Consider the following 14,603-nt stretch of genomic DNA (forward strand, 5'->3'; position numbering starts at 1 on the left):
ACACGATAGGGAAAGCTGCATGTACAGAACACTACGCAACTTACATGTATTATTATCCACTTTGTTATACAGAGTAAAATAATTGAGGGACTTTATGGCACAAGCCACGCATGCAGTTTTGTTTCAGTGTACTGATGAAATAGTGGAAACAAACTAAAAGTTGGTGGAATGAGGACAAACTCATCAAGAAGGGAATTATTGATATTGGACAGCACTATGGAATCAATGGTGCTATATATATATAATAATAATATTGGACATGGATGTGGCAGACAATAGGAGCAGAACACTGGCCAGATATGTCTTGTGTGAGCCCTCCTCCTCCTCCAGGGGAGGTACTAGGGATAAGGCAGCCTGTTCTGCAGGAGGCTGGGGCACTGCACACACTTCTGTACTGTGCACCCCACACCATCACACAACACTACAACACACACCATCTGCACACAGGACCTAACACACTGACTACACCTAGGCCACTTGGACACCAGCCTCACAGAAATCTGCTTGCAGGAAAGTTCTTCTACGCTCAGAAAGTTTTCAAAAGTTTTCCAAAAGTTGCTGAGAAGAAATCACATTCCATCAGGGAGCCATCGATCCAGCAGATACCCTCAGAAGATGCCCAGGAGACCCTGAGTTCAGCATGGAGCTCCTGGGTGAGCAGTGTGGCCCCCAGCGACCAGCTCGCAGGACCCAGTGGCTGGTAAGTGCCCTCGCCCATCACTACGGGCTGGACCACGGGCTGGATAATGAGATCATCGTCCTGGCCACCGGCTTGGATCAGTACCTGCAGGAGGTCTTCCATCACCTGGACTGGCAGGCACAGGGCACCGTCTCCAGGGAGGAGTTCCGGAGCCTCTGCATGGTCCTGGGGCTGGAGCCCTGCACTGAGGAGTGTGAGGAGCTGCTGGACGATCTCCCGGAGAGCCTCACTTTCAGACAGTTCCATGCCAGGCTGTGCGGGTACTTCAGCTCCAGAGCCGGCACTGCCCGGCTGCCCGTGGGGAGGGAGAGCGAGCAGATCCAGGAGCAGATCCGGCGGAGAAGCCCGCAGATGGCGAGGAGCCGGGCACGATCTGCCAGCGGAGACCGGCTCCGGAGGCTGGAGGGGGACAACCAGCATCTGCGGCAGCTGCTGGAGGAGCTGAAGGGGGCGCTGCAGAGCAGTGATGCCCGCTGCCTGGCATTGCAAGTAAGTGCCAACACACTGGGGGGCCCCAGGGGGTGAGATCTAGCAGAAGGGACACTATAGCAGACTATTGGATACCAACTGTTGTCACCAATTTATATCTGTATATTATATATCTAACCACTCCACCATTAGTATTTCCAGGTCAGAGATGCTGCTTATGTTCTAACTTATATGTTTTTTGCACCATCTTTTGGACATTACATGCACCAAGTTATATATCCCCCTTTAGCCTTTCAAATGCATGCAAGATTGGGGCCATACTATTCTAACTCTATGATGGTGAGTGCAGAGACTGCAGATGCCCCTATAAGCCCTGCAGCTTAGGGGACACTGTGATGCAGATGAGAAGACCTATGATCATAGATGGGACCTGTTGGAGACTGCTTTATGGTCAACAGACATCAAGTTATGCCACTGGCTATTGCCTTTATTTTGCTGGGTAAACTTTCCACCATTGAGGGAGTGCCTGGCCCCAGGAATACAGAGCAAGCAGGATCATGAACTCTTCTACAGTCATTGCACGTGTACCATGTGAGCAGTGGGAACTACAAGGCTGCATGGAAACTGACCCCCTAAACACTGACCTTCCAGTGGATTGTCTTCTGTTTGACCTTGTAGGTTGTGTTTATGATTATAGAAGATCTGCAGGTGCAGCCGTCCGATCAGGAGCGCCAGTGATCTTTGGGGCAAATTAGAACAAAGTGTTGATAATATACAGTCCTGGCTAAAAGTTTTGAGACTGACATTAACTTTGTTTTAAACCAAGTTTTTCTGCTTGGGTGTTCTAAGGTCTTTGAGTCGGATGTTTCTCTGGTTACTGAAGTGCAATTGTCATCATTTCATATGTTTTTAAACTTTTATTTACAAGTACATCAAATTTATGCAAAAACTCAATATTTACATTATTGACCCTTATTTTTCAAGACTTCTGTCCTTCGTTCTGACATGTAGGATATTGATTTCTGGGCCTAATCCTGACTGATGACAACTTACCTAATCAGTGCTAGAAGTTTATTGCATTTTCTGTATCTTTGTTTGTCCTCCCTCTTTTTGATGATTGTGCACAGGTTCTCACCGAGAGTGAGATCTGGGGAGTTTCTTGGCCACAGACCCAAAATCTCAAAGTTTTGTTCACTGAGCCACTTAGTTATCATTTTTACACTGTGACACGATCTCCATTATGCTGGTAAAAGCATTGTTCATCACCAAATTTCTCCTGGATCGTTTCGAGAAGTTGCTCTTGAAGGATCTATAAATCCCATTCCTTAGGCAAAATTTTGTGTCAGCCCACTCCATTGATGAAAAGCATCCAAACACACATTGTTGAGTCTTTACTTAAAGGGAATCTGTCACCCCTGGACGATTTTGAGCTATTAGAGCATACAGGTAATAAATAGAATGGTTTAACTATTCTTACCCGTGCACCTCCTAGCTTTTGCGCAGTGACTCGCCGGCACCTGCACAGAAGATCGATGAAGACTCTGCCCATAGAAGCGCGGATAAGGTTCACATAACCGCGTGAGGGGAAGGCGCATGCGCAGGATTACAGCGCCGCAACTGCATGTCACAGGTCGGTATGACATGCATGGGAGGGGGTGCCATTATAATGAAGTCAGGAGGCAAGGATTTCTTCCAGGCACCACATGCCCCGGAGCCTGGACGAAATCAATAACATAAAACATTATTATAACTGCATTTCTCAAGATCTACCCGCAGCCATGAGGCATACAGGTAAGCATAGTTAAACCATTCTATTACCTGTATGCCCATAGTTATAGCTCAGAAATGTCCCAGGGGGTGACGGATTCCCTTTAAACTTGATGTATTTGTCAATAAAGTTTAGAATGCTATGAAATGCTGATAATTGTACTTTAGTAACCAGAGCAGTATTTGACTACAAGATCTAAAAACAGTGAACAGCATAGTGTATGAAAACAAAAACAACATTTGTGTCAGTCTCAAAACTTTTAGCTATGATCATATAGCGTATATTCCCCCAAGCTGTTACAGTTTACCCATGGATTCTTTAATGGGTAAATGTGTTAAGCTGTATCACACAGCAGTTTTGTGTGATTGAACAAAACTTGATAAGGTCACAACTGAATTCATTCCTATGGGATCATCAGGAAAGTTTTTTGCCGAATCTAGTTGTAGGAAAGACCTTCTTGATATAACTGGGCGAGATCCAATCAAATATACAGAGCCGTAATGCTGCCCACTGCAAGGAAAATCATAATACCAGGCATAAAAGGAAAGGCGATATGATAATATAGACATTAATATAGATGTATATTACTTCCTATGAATAATTAAATGTCAAGCTGCCCCAAAGTGGGAAAAATTCACTCCCCTAAAGGTGAAGATGTAGTATGATACTGCACATGAATGTAATTTTTCGCAAGTTCTGTTATGTCTTAAAGGTAACCTGTCACCCCCAAAATCGAAGGTGAGCTAAGCCCACCAGCACCAAGGGCTTATCTACAGCATTCTGGAATGCTATAGATAAGCCCCCGATGTATCCTGAAAGATGAGAAAAAGAGGTTAGATTATACTCACCCTGGGGCGATCCCAGTACAATGGGTGTCGCGGTCCCGCCCGGGGCCTCCCATCTTCTTACGATGACGTCCTCTTCTTGTATTCACGCTGCGGCTCTGGCACAGGCGTAATTTGTCTGCCCTGGGCCTTTCTGACCTTTCCCGGCGCCTGCGCACTGCAGTGCTTTGCTCTGCCCTCAACAGGGCAGACAAAGTACGCCTGTGCCGGAGCCGCAGCGTGACTACAAGAAGAGGACATCATTGTAAGAAGATGGGAGGCCCCGGACCGGACCGCGACGCCTATCGGACTGGACCGCAGCGGGACCGCCCCTGGGTGAGTATAATCTAACCTCTTTTTCTCATCTTTCAGGATACATCGGGGGCTTATCTACAGCATTCCAGAATGCTGTAGATAAGCCCCTGATGCCAGTGGGCTTAGGTCATCTTCGATTTTGGGGGTGACAGGTTCCCTTTAACGTGCCACCCATTGGAAGTATCAATCCTAAAAGTCAATATCAACCCTGTAAAGGGCCTTGCTACATGACTTAGAATGTAAAGCGAAACCAGAAACTCCATTTACAGACACATGTTTAAGGGTGTTTGCCCCTGATCAGTGCAAAGCAGGAGAACTGTCCCTGTTAAGAGTGCCAAGCTGGAATAGAGAGACTCGTAAAAAACCCCAAACATGTTTCTGCAAATGAAGATTTTGGTTTGGCCTCTTATTCTAAGAAGTCATGGCGTAAGGCGTTTTAAAGTATCGATACTAACTTTTAGCATTGCCACTTCCAGTAAGCGGAACTAAAGTTCATTTCTTCTTCTCTAAAGAGGCAATTTGCATATTTAAATTTCTAGGGTAGCAGTGCATGGCCTATAAGTCTCCCTATACCACAACTTATTTCTCTCTTCAAGAAAAAACTTTACTCCTTAGAACCCATATCTTAAGGTGGCAGAAACATTCAACAGAATTAAATTAGTGGTGGGAACACCATATAACACACTTTCGTTCACTTTGGCTATTACACTTGTGTAAAGAGGACCTTTCACCAAATGTTTCATACTGAATTGGACATACGCTGTAATAGTGGCCACAGAACAGAATAAACATTTTTTTAAATTAATTTATTTTAATTTTCCATTGCGGAGATATTAGCAATCAGAGAATTTGGCACCTAATGAATTAACTTTTCTAAGTCCAAGTGGGTGTTATCAGACAGTTCTCATGGGGGGCGTGTACTTTTCGCCTGTATGATGCTGATCAATCATAAGCAGGCAGCTAGACTCAAAGGAAAGAAGAATGGCTCCCCCTGACCTCATAGCTTAGAGCAGGTTTCTTAGTGTGAGAGATGTATGACAGGCGGCCCTGATCTCCTGGTCTAAACTCATGCATGACTAGGATGCACAGATGACCAACTACTTTCAGATAAGATCCCTGTGGGGGAAGGAGCAGCACAGCTGAGTTAAGCTGTGTCACATTACAAATCTTTCTATATCAGCTCTCCTCTTCATCTTTGCTGTATTGATCCTCTCCTCACACTGCCTGTTGGGATATGTGTCAATAATCACACTTATGTCAGCTGTGCTCAGGCAAGTTGTACTCCCTCTGCAGTGAGATCAGAGCAGGGTGTTATCACACCTCACACAGGATTACCGCAGAACAGTTTGCTCCTGTATGAGATGTAATGACAACTTTGAGCTCACTGCAGGGCGATTACAAATTGCTTGTGCACAGCCGACATGAGTGTGATTAAATTTGACACATTGAGAAACCGGCTCTAAGCTTTCCTTTGAGTGTTGCTGCCTACTTATGATTGGTCAACATCATACAGGGAGAAAAAGTACTCGCCCACAGGGAAAAAGGTCTGATAACACCCACTTGGACTTAACAAAAAGTTAACTCAGTAGGTCCCAAATACTTTTATCACTAATATCGCTGCAATGGAGAAGCGAAATAAAAAAAAAGCTTTATTCCACTCGTCAGTCACTATTACATCGTGTTTCCAGTTCATCGTGAAAAATTTGGTGAAAGTTCCTTTTTAATCAATCTGGATGAAATACAAAAGATCCCTCTGGGAATCTTCTCTCATTAGTGGGCGAAGCAACTTTCATAAGAATGAAAGGTCTTTTGGCTAAACTTGTTGTTTATTGTGCTTGAAATCATCCATTTCCATGAAGTTTAGCTTAGTGTGTACAGACATTAGAAAACTCATTTAGAAGAGTAAAAATGTGCTGTAGATTATGATGTATGCAAATGTCTTGTCATTAGTATGGCTTACTCAATTCAAGTGGTTAGTCAGGGTCTCAAGCCTGGGATCCCTCACTGGAGTAACACTTCAAAATAAATAGTCATTTAAAAATGGAGTCTCTGCAGTGATAGGACAGCCAGGCATTTTCTCGTAGATGCCATAGCTGCGAGGATTCACCGGTTTTAGACCCGAGACCGGAGGCTATATATGCGTTATACATACTTCCAGCCAGGGGCGCTGCCTCGCTTCTATCGCTTCCGGGTCCGATGGGCGTCGCGGTCCGGTCCGGGGCCTCCCATCTTCTTACGATGACGTCCTCTTCTTGTCTTCACGCTCCGGCGCAGGCGTACTTTGCCTTGTTGAGGGCAAAGCAAAGTACTGCAGTGCGCATGTGCCGGGAAAGGTCAGAGAGGCCCGGCACCTGTGCACTGCAGTACTTTGCTCTGCCCTCAACAGGGCAGACAAAGTACGCCTGGACCGGAGCCGCAGCGTGAAGACAAGAAGAGGACGTCATCGTAAGAAGATGGGAGGCCCCGGACCGGACCGCGACGCCCATCGGACCAGACCACCCCTGGGTGAGTATATTCTAACCTCTTTTTCTCATCTTTCAGCATACATCGGGGGCTTTCCTACAGCATTACAGAATGCCGGTGGACTTAGCTCATCTTCGATTTTGGGGGTGACAGGTTCCTTTAAAATAGAATCTATAGTTTAGCTTCTGAGATTAGATGGTAAATTTACCTAATGTCAGATTGTGTTGGCAGATACCACTCCAGATTGACCTCATACCCTGCTGGTGCTTCATGTAGACAGCCACCCCTCCTTTGACATCTGGATTGAATAGACATATGTCTCCGATTGATTTATTTTTTTTCTTTATAAAGCAGTATTTGCCAGTTTTAGGGTCAGTTGCATAAAATGTGGGGAAATTGTATTCCATATGGTACAGATTATATACCGGAATACTGGCTCCTTACAGCAGAAGACTATTACTCACAGTCACAATTCTGGCTTTGTAATGGCTTATAAGTGTTTACCATATGGAGGGAAAACCAGAAAATCCAAGGCAAAACTAAACATATGCAAAATCAAACCACACATGTGGAATACAGAACACAATGTGATGTGCGGCCAATGCAACATGTCTACCTTTATATATACGATTGGCAAAGAATATGTGTACAATGAGACATGACCGTAATGGCATCTCTGAACTTGGTCCTTGAGAGTAGATGCGAAGCATTATAGTTTATAATACATCTAAAATGTTGGTTTACATAGCCTTATCTATGTATGAAGCTTTTTTTAGGGCAAAGACCCCTTTTGGAAAGTTCACACTTAGCAGTTTTGCTGCTTTTGTAGCGTCACAGAAATTTACAGTAGGGTGCAGATGTTACAGTGTGGATGAAAGGGTTTCCCATTATTCATTCTTAAGAATTAGACTGCCATGAATAAAACTAGTCTATAGGATTCGGCTTCTTAACTTTTTTTTATGAATGTTGTGTATCTATAAGGGTAAGTTCACACTAGGCGTTCTTTCAGCGTTTTCCTTGTTTTTTCTTTCATTTTTCGTGGCATTTTTTATGCGTTTTTGTAGCGGTTTTGGCATGCTAGATTTGTCTCCTGTGCATGCTGATAAAGTTTAGTGCTGAAAAAAGTTCTATTCCATAGAATCAGGTTTCAGCACAAAAAAACGCAGCAAAACCCGATACCTGCATTTTTGGTGCGTTTTTCGTTACCCATTCAAGTCAATGGGTGAAAAACGCTGAAAAAGCTCTGAAAGAAGTGACATGCTCTATGTGCAAAAAAAACACGTAAAGCGCAAAAAAATGACAAAAAAACCCCAATGTGTGTGCATAAGATTTCTGAAATTTCATAGGCTTTGCTGGTACTGTAAAACGCCGCTGAAAAGTAGCATTAAAAAACGCAGCAAAAACGCATAGTGTGAGTTTAACCTAAATAAAAATCCAAATCTCCAGAGACTTCTAATTAACTAATACATATGTCAAAGCTGTTTTTGCTTTCTGATATTGTAGGTTGGCCTGTATAGAAGTCGTACATCGCAGCCCATGGAGGTGACAGCTACCACCGCTGCTAACAGAAGGGTTTTATCCCAGAGCTACACTGTTACAACCAGATGTGTCCAGAGGGAGATCAACGTGATACAGGGCTCCAAAGATGGACAAATAGAGGACGCAAGTACAATGAAGAAGGACTTGGAAGAGAAATTGAGTAAAACTGAGAAAGTTTTGGTTTACTTGGAGGAATCTAACCAGCAACTGTTGAAGGAACAGACAGAGATGAGACGGAAGGTGGAAGATGCCCGTCAAGCAGTCCTGGCATGTTATAGTAAAGTGAAGGACCTGGAAGAAAAATCAAGTAAAGTTCCCATTCTCCAGATGCATATAGACCAGCTGGAAACTGAGCTACAGTATTATAAGTAAGTGATAACATTTCTGGAATTAGGGCATTTTGAAAAGTGCGGAATATTGTTGGGGTATGTTGCAACTTACTGATGCTTAGTGATTCAACTGCCCGGACAGATCTCTAGGATGCAGACACTGTGATAATTTTGTTTTAGCTCCTCCAGTCACCACCCCCAACCTGGACATGTGCATAGAACTGCAAGCAAAGTCCCATTTAGTTAATTCACAGTGCCGTAAGAGTCAATAAAATTTATTACTACCGTGTCGGTTAGTTCTAGGAACTGGTGAAGTTAAACCACCATCAAACATTAATATTAGACATATCTTACCAACATGTCATAACTTAAAGGGTTATTCTCATCTTTCTTCACTTCTCCCCTGGCTCCTGGCTTCCTCGAGATCTGGCTTCCATGGTTGAGCCTCTCACCCGAACTGCACACTATCCAATGCTACTAGCAAAAGCAGGAGCACAAAAACTGGCGGCACCCAGCAATCCAGCCAGTTAGCTTCAAATCAGTGCTTGCAAGCGCTAGAGCAAAGACCTTGTAAGTGCTGCATTCTGTGCCTAGGAATCCTTTTGCCTCTGATAGACTACAGAGGTGGCTGGTAACCTGAGCAACAAACAGTAAACCTTAAAATTAAGAGTCACTCTGTTTTTGAGGCCAGAGAAGATTTTTAATAAAAGGTATGTTGAAAAATTGCTTATTTTTGCAAGCAGTTTTCAATTTTCCCCATCTATGATTATGAGAAAACCCTTTTTAAAGGGCATCTGACAGCAGATTTTTGAGCAAGAGATAGAGGCTGAAGCACAGAATTCTGGGATGTGTCACTTGTCAAAGTGTGTGCTGTTTACTATCTGTGAAGGATTTATCACTAAGAGATTAACAGACTACAGTAGTCTGGTAATGCCCCCTCATGTGATAAGCAGCTCACTGTCTATGGACTTTGTACACAAAGAGCCTTGTGTGGGCAGGGTTAGCAGTGGTGTGGGCGGGGTTAGCTTTCTCAGCTCTGCTTTATTCTAGATTTAAAAGCTCTGATTGTGTGAGAATGGCTGCACTCAACAATCTAGGTGATACATTGATGGATTGAGCTTCTCTTTGCCTACATCATGCTGATCTCAGATGATGTAAAAAAAACCATTGCTGACGGATTCCCTTTAAATAGTGTGAAAAGTTTTATTTTTTATTTACATAACATGGATAAGCGACATAACTTCTGTCAGGGAGTGTAGGCTCAGGCACATGTAAAAGTGCCCCGGTGGAAAGGGCCCCTTATAATGTATTTTTAAAGCGAATCCGTCACCAGGTTTGGCCGTTACGGCCACTGCCTTTCAGGGCTTATCTACAGCATTCTCTACAGCATTCTGTAATGCTGTAGATAAGCCAACGATCCAACCTGCAAGAGAAGAAAAATAACTTTTATTATACTCACTTGCGGGGCGGTCCGGTCCAAGGGGTGTCCCTGGTCTTGGTCCGGTGCCTCCCATCTTCTTGCGATGCCGCCCTCCTGCTTGCTTCATGGTTCCCCGGCATTGGCTCCTGCACAGGCGTACTTATCTGCCCTGTTGAGGGCAAAGTACTGCAGTGCTCAGAGAGGCCCAGCGCCTGTGGACTGCAGTACTTTGCTCTGCCCTCAACAGGGCAGATAAATACGCCTGTGCAGGAGCGCGATGCCGGGAAGCCATGAAGCAAGCAGGAGGGTGGGATCTTAAGAAGATGGAAGGGGCCTGACCAAGACCAGCGACACCCCTTGGACCGGACCGCTCAGCAGGTGAGTAAAATAAAGGTTATTTTTCTTCTCTTCCAGGTTGGATCGGGAGCTTGTCTACAGCATTATAGAATGCTGTATATCAGCCCTGAAAGACGGTGGCCGTAACTCATATCGGCCAAACCAGGTGACAGGTTCCCTTTAATTTACTGGTAATTGCTTGATTTTAGTAGAAAATGCTTTTTAAGTAGAAATCCCGCCAGCATCAGACACAAACTTCCCACATCACAGCAGTGTCACAAATTGTATGTTTCCTGATATTACTGACATTAGCTGGTGATTTTATAGGCATCAAAGAAAATACAAAACTGCCACTGGCAAAAACCAGGAGGCTTTACAGCTCCTCAATTAAGAACCATTATTAATGATTTCTGGCTCTTGATGCCTCTGGGAGTTAACATGTTCTCAAGCAAAAGAACGAAATCAATAAGTATTTTATCTGCAGCAGACTCCTGCCATGGGCGCTGCGACTATAAAACTAATCTGTAAATTATAGCTGTACACAAGGAGAGGCATTGCACCTAAAATTGTCCTGTTTAAATGGGATTAAATCTAAGGCATGCTTAAAGGGGTTTTCCCTTTTCGTAAAGCAATGGTATATTGATTTATGTTTGGTGGGAGTCTGAAATCTGAAACTTTCATTTTCTGAGAATAAAGGGTACACCGCCTTGTTTAGTGCTGACTGAGCCCTCTTCTAATTTTTGCTCTAGCACAGCGATGCTCCCAACCACCCGCTTATGCTGGGATTGGAAGTGAAATTTTACCCTTTTCAACGAAGAAGGAAGAATAGTAATGGAGATGCAGCCCAGTACCAGCCTGTTGTAGCTATTTTTGTTCTGATACAAAGTCAGATATGGCGGATCACCAGTGAGGCTGAATTAAGTGATTAGGTCCTCAAATAACGAGCGCTCAGAGAAAAGGATGACACTTGTGAGCAAGACGATTTCTGTTTATTCACACAAGAAGGCTGTCTCTTATACCATTTACCACAATGTAACGTATGTAGGTCTTTTATTAAATAAAAAATACTTTCACATGACACTAACTATGATACATTACAAATAAAACACAACAGAACAAAACATAAGAACAAAGCTCCAATCAGACGGCAACAAACGACAAAAAGAAACCTACAAATCAGGGACAAGAAAGAAAAATTCCGATAAAATAAAGAAAGCAAAAACAAAAGACAACAAACAAAATACTCTTAACTTACATGAATACCCCTGTAAAAATTATAAATAATAAATAGTATAAAATCATGTAAGACCCCCGGCCCAGCTTCATTCATACTACTATATACAACCCCAACTACATTCACACCGTCCTATATACAATATTATGTACAATATATACACTATAAACACATTATATACAGATTTGTACAATGCCGCAAACACAACAAAACCCTACTGGTCCCACTGCCTCACCTTACAGCCACCCGATTGCACCATCACATTCACCCTACAACAAACCTAAATACAATATAGTGTACAAAATTAACATTTTTTTATTTTTTTTTTCCTTTTTTTCAATATATATACACACCTACTCTAACTATCCCGCCACCCCTGACCCAGCTCTGGCCACAAAGTTCAGGAATTATCCGAGCTAGGATCAGGCCCCAAAGTTTTTCCCCAGGCGGGGCCTGGGCCAGGCCAGATCAGTCTCTTATCACCGCCGTTGAACCCCCCAATCCCCCCACCCAACCTATCTAAGACCCTCTATTATACACACTATATACAATATATACAATACACTATACAAATATATACATAAACCAACATCACAGAACACAACCTACATACTCACCACCCAAGGCTCAAGTTCGATGCCTGCAAACCTTCTATTCAAGGAACAGAAATACAAAACAAAAACCTAGGGTGTAAAGACATCAGCCCACCACCAGGATATAGGAGCGCTAACGGACTAAGGCACCCCGAAGGAGAAACCCCTCCAGAGATGGGCCGCCCTCCGGGCACCCAGTCTTTCGCACTCCAGAGAACGCACCTTCACCAGGGCACCTAGGATGCTGCTACAAACTTCATCTACACGGAGGATTTTACTCTGCGTCGAAACTAAAACTCGTGCGTTCCACGTGAAGTACCTGACCACTGCGCTGACTAAGAATAAAGTGGCTCGGTCCCTTCTCCCGAGGTCTCTGAACGCTCCATAGGCCCACTCTGCATAGGACAGAGTGGCCAGCCGCGGCCAACCAATGGAAGCGCCCACCCTGTTGTACACCTCTGTATTAAAAGGACAATGAAGCAGGAAGTGCTCCATGCTTTCCAGCATGGTAGCACAAGCCTCACGGGGACAATTCCTGTCCTCGGAGCTCCTGTACTTCAAATTGTCCTTCACATACAACTTACCTTGGAAGCAGCGCCAAGTCAAGTCCCAATACTTCTTGGGGATCCTGCTAGAATTTAACAAACTTAACCCAACCTCTAGATCCCGACTTGGGCAGTCCTTGAGGACCAATGGTTTCTGAAAATGCGAAAGCAAGACCCGCATGTCGAGGAGTTTCCTCGGGAGGGACCTCACTTCCCACATTCCCAGACCCCACCGGCGCATCATTTTCAGAACCGGGGTAACATAAGCCGGGAGATGCCCGTGCGGTGTGCGGAGATCCTTCAATCTTCCCCCTGTCTCCCATTCCTGGAAGAAAGGCTGAAACCATCCCTTGCAGGAGAATACCCACGGAGGAGCCCTCTCTTTCCAGAGGTTTGCCACGTTAACTTTCAAAAAGGTGTTCACTAGAAACACCACGGGGTTCACCATATTCAACCCCCCTAGTCTCCTCGTGCGGTAAGTGACCTCCCGTTTGACTAGGTTCAGTCTATTCCCCCATAACATCTGGAAGAACAGACTGTAGACCCGTGTCCAGAGAGGCTCTGGTAAGACACAGACGCTGCCCAGGTAGATTAACAAGGGGAGCAGGAAAGCTTTGCACAGGTCAACCCTTTCCCTCAGGGTCAAAGACCAACCCTTCCATTGGTCCACTCTTTGGGCGACACCTTTGATTCTGCCTTCCCAGTTTTTCGTGGGGTAATCACCCTGGCCAAATTCGATGCCTAGGACTTTGGCATGTTCTTGGGGTTCGGGGAGGGTGTCCGGAAGATCAAACGCGGGATCCCCGCCTCCCAGCCAGAGACTCTCACACTTGTCCTGGTTGACCTTGGACCCGGATGCCTCCGAGTAGCTCTCCACTTCTGACATCACCACCATCGCCTCCTCTTGCGAAGAAACAAAGACAGTAACGTCGTCCGCGTAGGCCACTACCCTCAGGATAGCCTCCGGCGCCACCCCGCCCATCCTCACCCCCGCCAACGGTCCACAATCGACCCTTCTGAGGAAGGGATCGATCGCAAACGCGTAAAGCAAAGGGCTAAGAGGGCAGCCCTGACGGACACCAGATAATGTAACGTATGTAGCCCCCCTCCTTTACCCTGTTACCAATCTCATGATAATTTTATTTACCATGTACCCATAACATGCAGAATCTTAAAAACATTCCATATGAGATAAGATGTATAAACTCCTTGACTATGAGACTACTGTGAGCCCCAGGTCCTGGCTGATCCATTCTGGGCCTGTTTTACTACTTCAGCCAGCCCCCTCCTCTATCCACCCCTTTATGTGCATCACTGGTCATGTGCCGACACAGGATGTTCTGCTTTGCGTTAAAGCCAATGAGAAGAGGACAACTCATTTAAGCCATGATTTCTGCGTGTGCACTGTTAGGCAAAAATCACGTTGTGGTTTGGTTTCCATTCGGTGGGACCATTTGCAGTTGACCCGCTAAGTGTATGGTCAGACATCATAAACCGTACCGTTGCATTAATCTGCTATTAAAGGGAGCATGTCACTAGATTCATGGTGCCCTAGCCTCCAGCAGAATGAATCAGAATATGGTTGCCCGATTGCCACTCAGTATGTTTTACTCTGAAACGCTGCGTGTATGAGAAAACACAGTTTGAAAAGTCATCCAGGGACATGACAAGTCCAGGCTGATCCATGGGCCGCCAGCCCCTCTTCACTTGATTGGTAGATCTCTGTGTGCACACGTGGGAGAGGCCTGTCAATCAGCTGGAGCAATGCGAGGAGATGCCAGCCAGGGACACATCCGGAATAGTCACGGCTCTCCCTAGACACGATGCTTCAGAGTAAAACATACATGGTAGCAATTGTGCATCTCTGTCTTACTTCATGCTGCCTGTGGTTTGGGCAGCATTAATATATTGATAGGTTTCCTTCAACAATAAATTAAGCTATACCACAAGGCGTAATCGTCTCTGCTTTCCAATACAGTTGGGGCTGTGGGATCCCATCCATAAGAGTTCCAGGTAAAGGCGAAAACGGCCACATGTGGTGATGGTAGATGACAGTAGTCACAGGAAGAGCAATCATGTGATTAATTAATTTATATCCAATAGACAAC

The 14,603-nt window shown here is 44.8% G+C and overlaps 1 protein-coding gene across 1 annotated transcript in view; it reads left to right on the forward strand.

The window, feature by feature from the left end:
• Positions 1-379: 379 nt before the first annotated feature.
• The window catches only part of EFCC1 (EF-hand and coiled-coil domain containing 1), a 107,293-nt gene continuing 93,069 nt past the window's right edge, over positions 380-14,603 (forward strand). Inside the window, exons 1-2 of the mRNA XM_077278784.1 lie at positions 380-1,189; positions 8,003-8,406. Of these exons, the coding sequence (XP_077134899.1) occupies positions 641-1,189; positions 8,003-8,406 (953 nt within the window). The 5' untranslated portion in view covers positions 380-640. The remainder of the gene's footprint in view (positions 1,190-8,002; positions 8,407-14,603) is intronic.

This window comes from Ranitomeya variabilis, chromosome 8 (assembly GCF_051348905.1).
Source record: "Ranitomeya variabilis isolate aRanVar5 chromosome 8, aRanVar5.hap1, whole genome shotgun sequence".
In the NCBI taxonomy this organism is placed as follows: Eukaryota; Metazoa; Chordata; class Amphibia; order Anura; family Dendrobatidae; genus Ranitomeya; species Ranitomeya variabilis.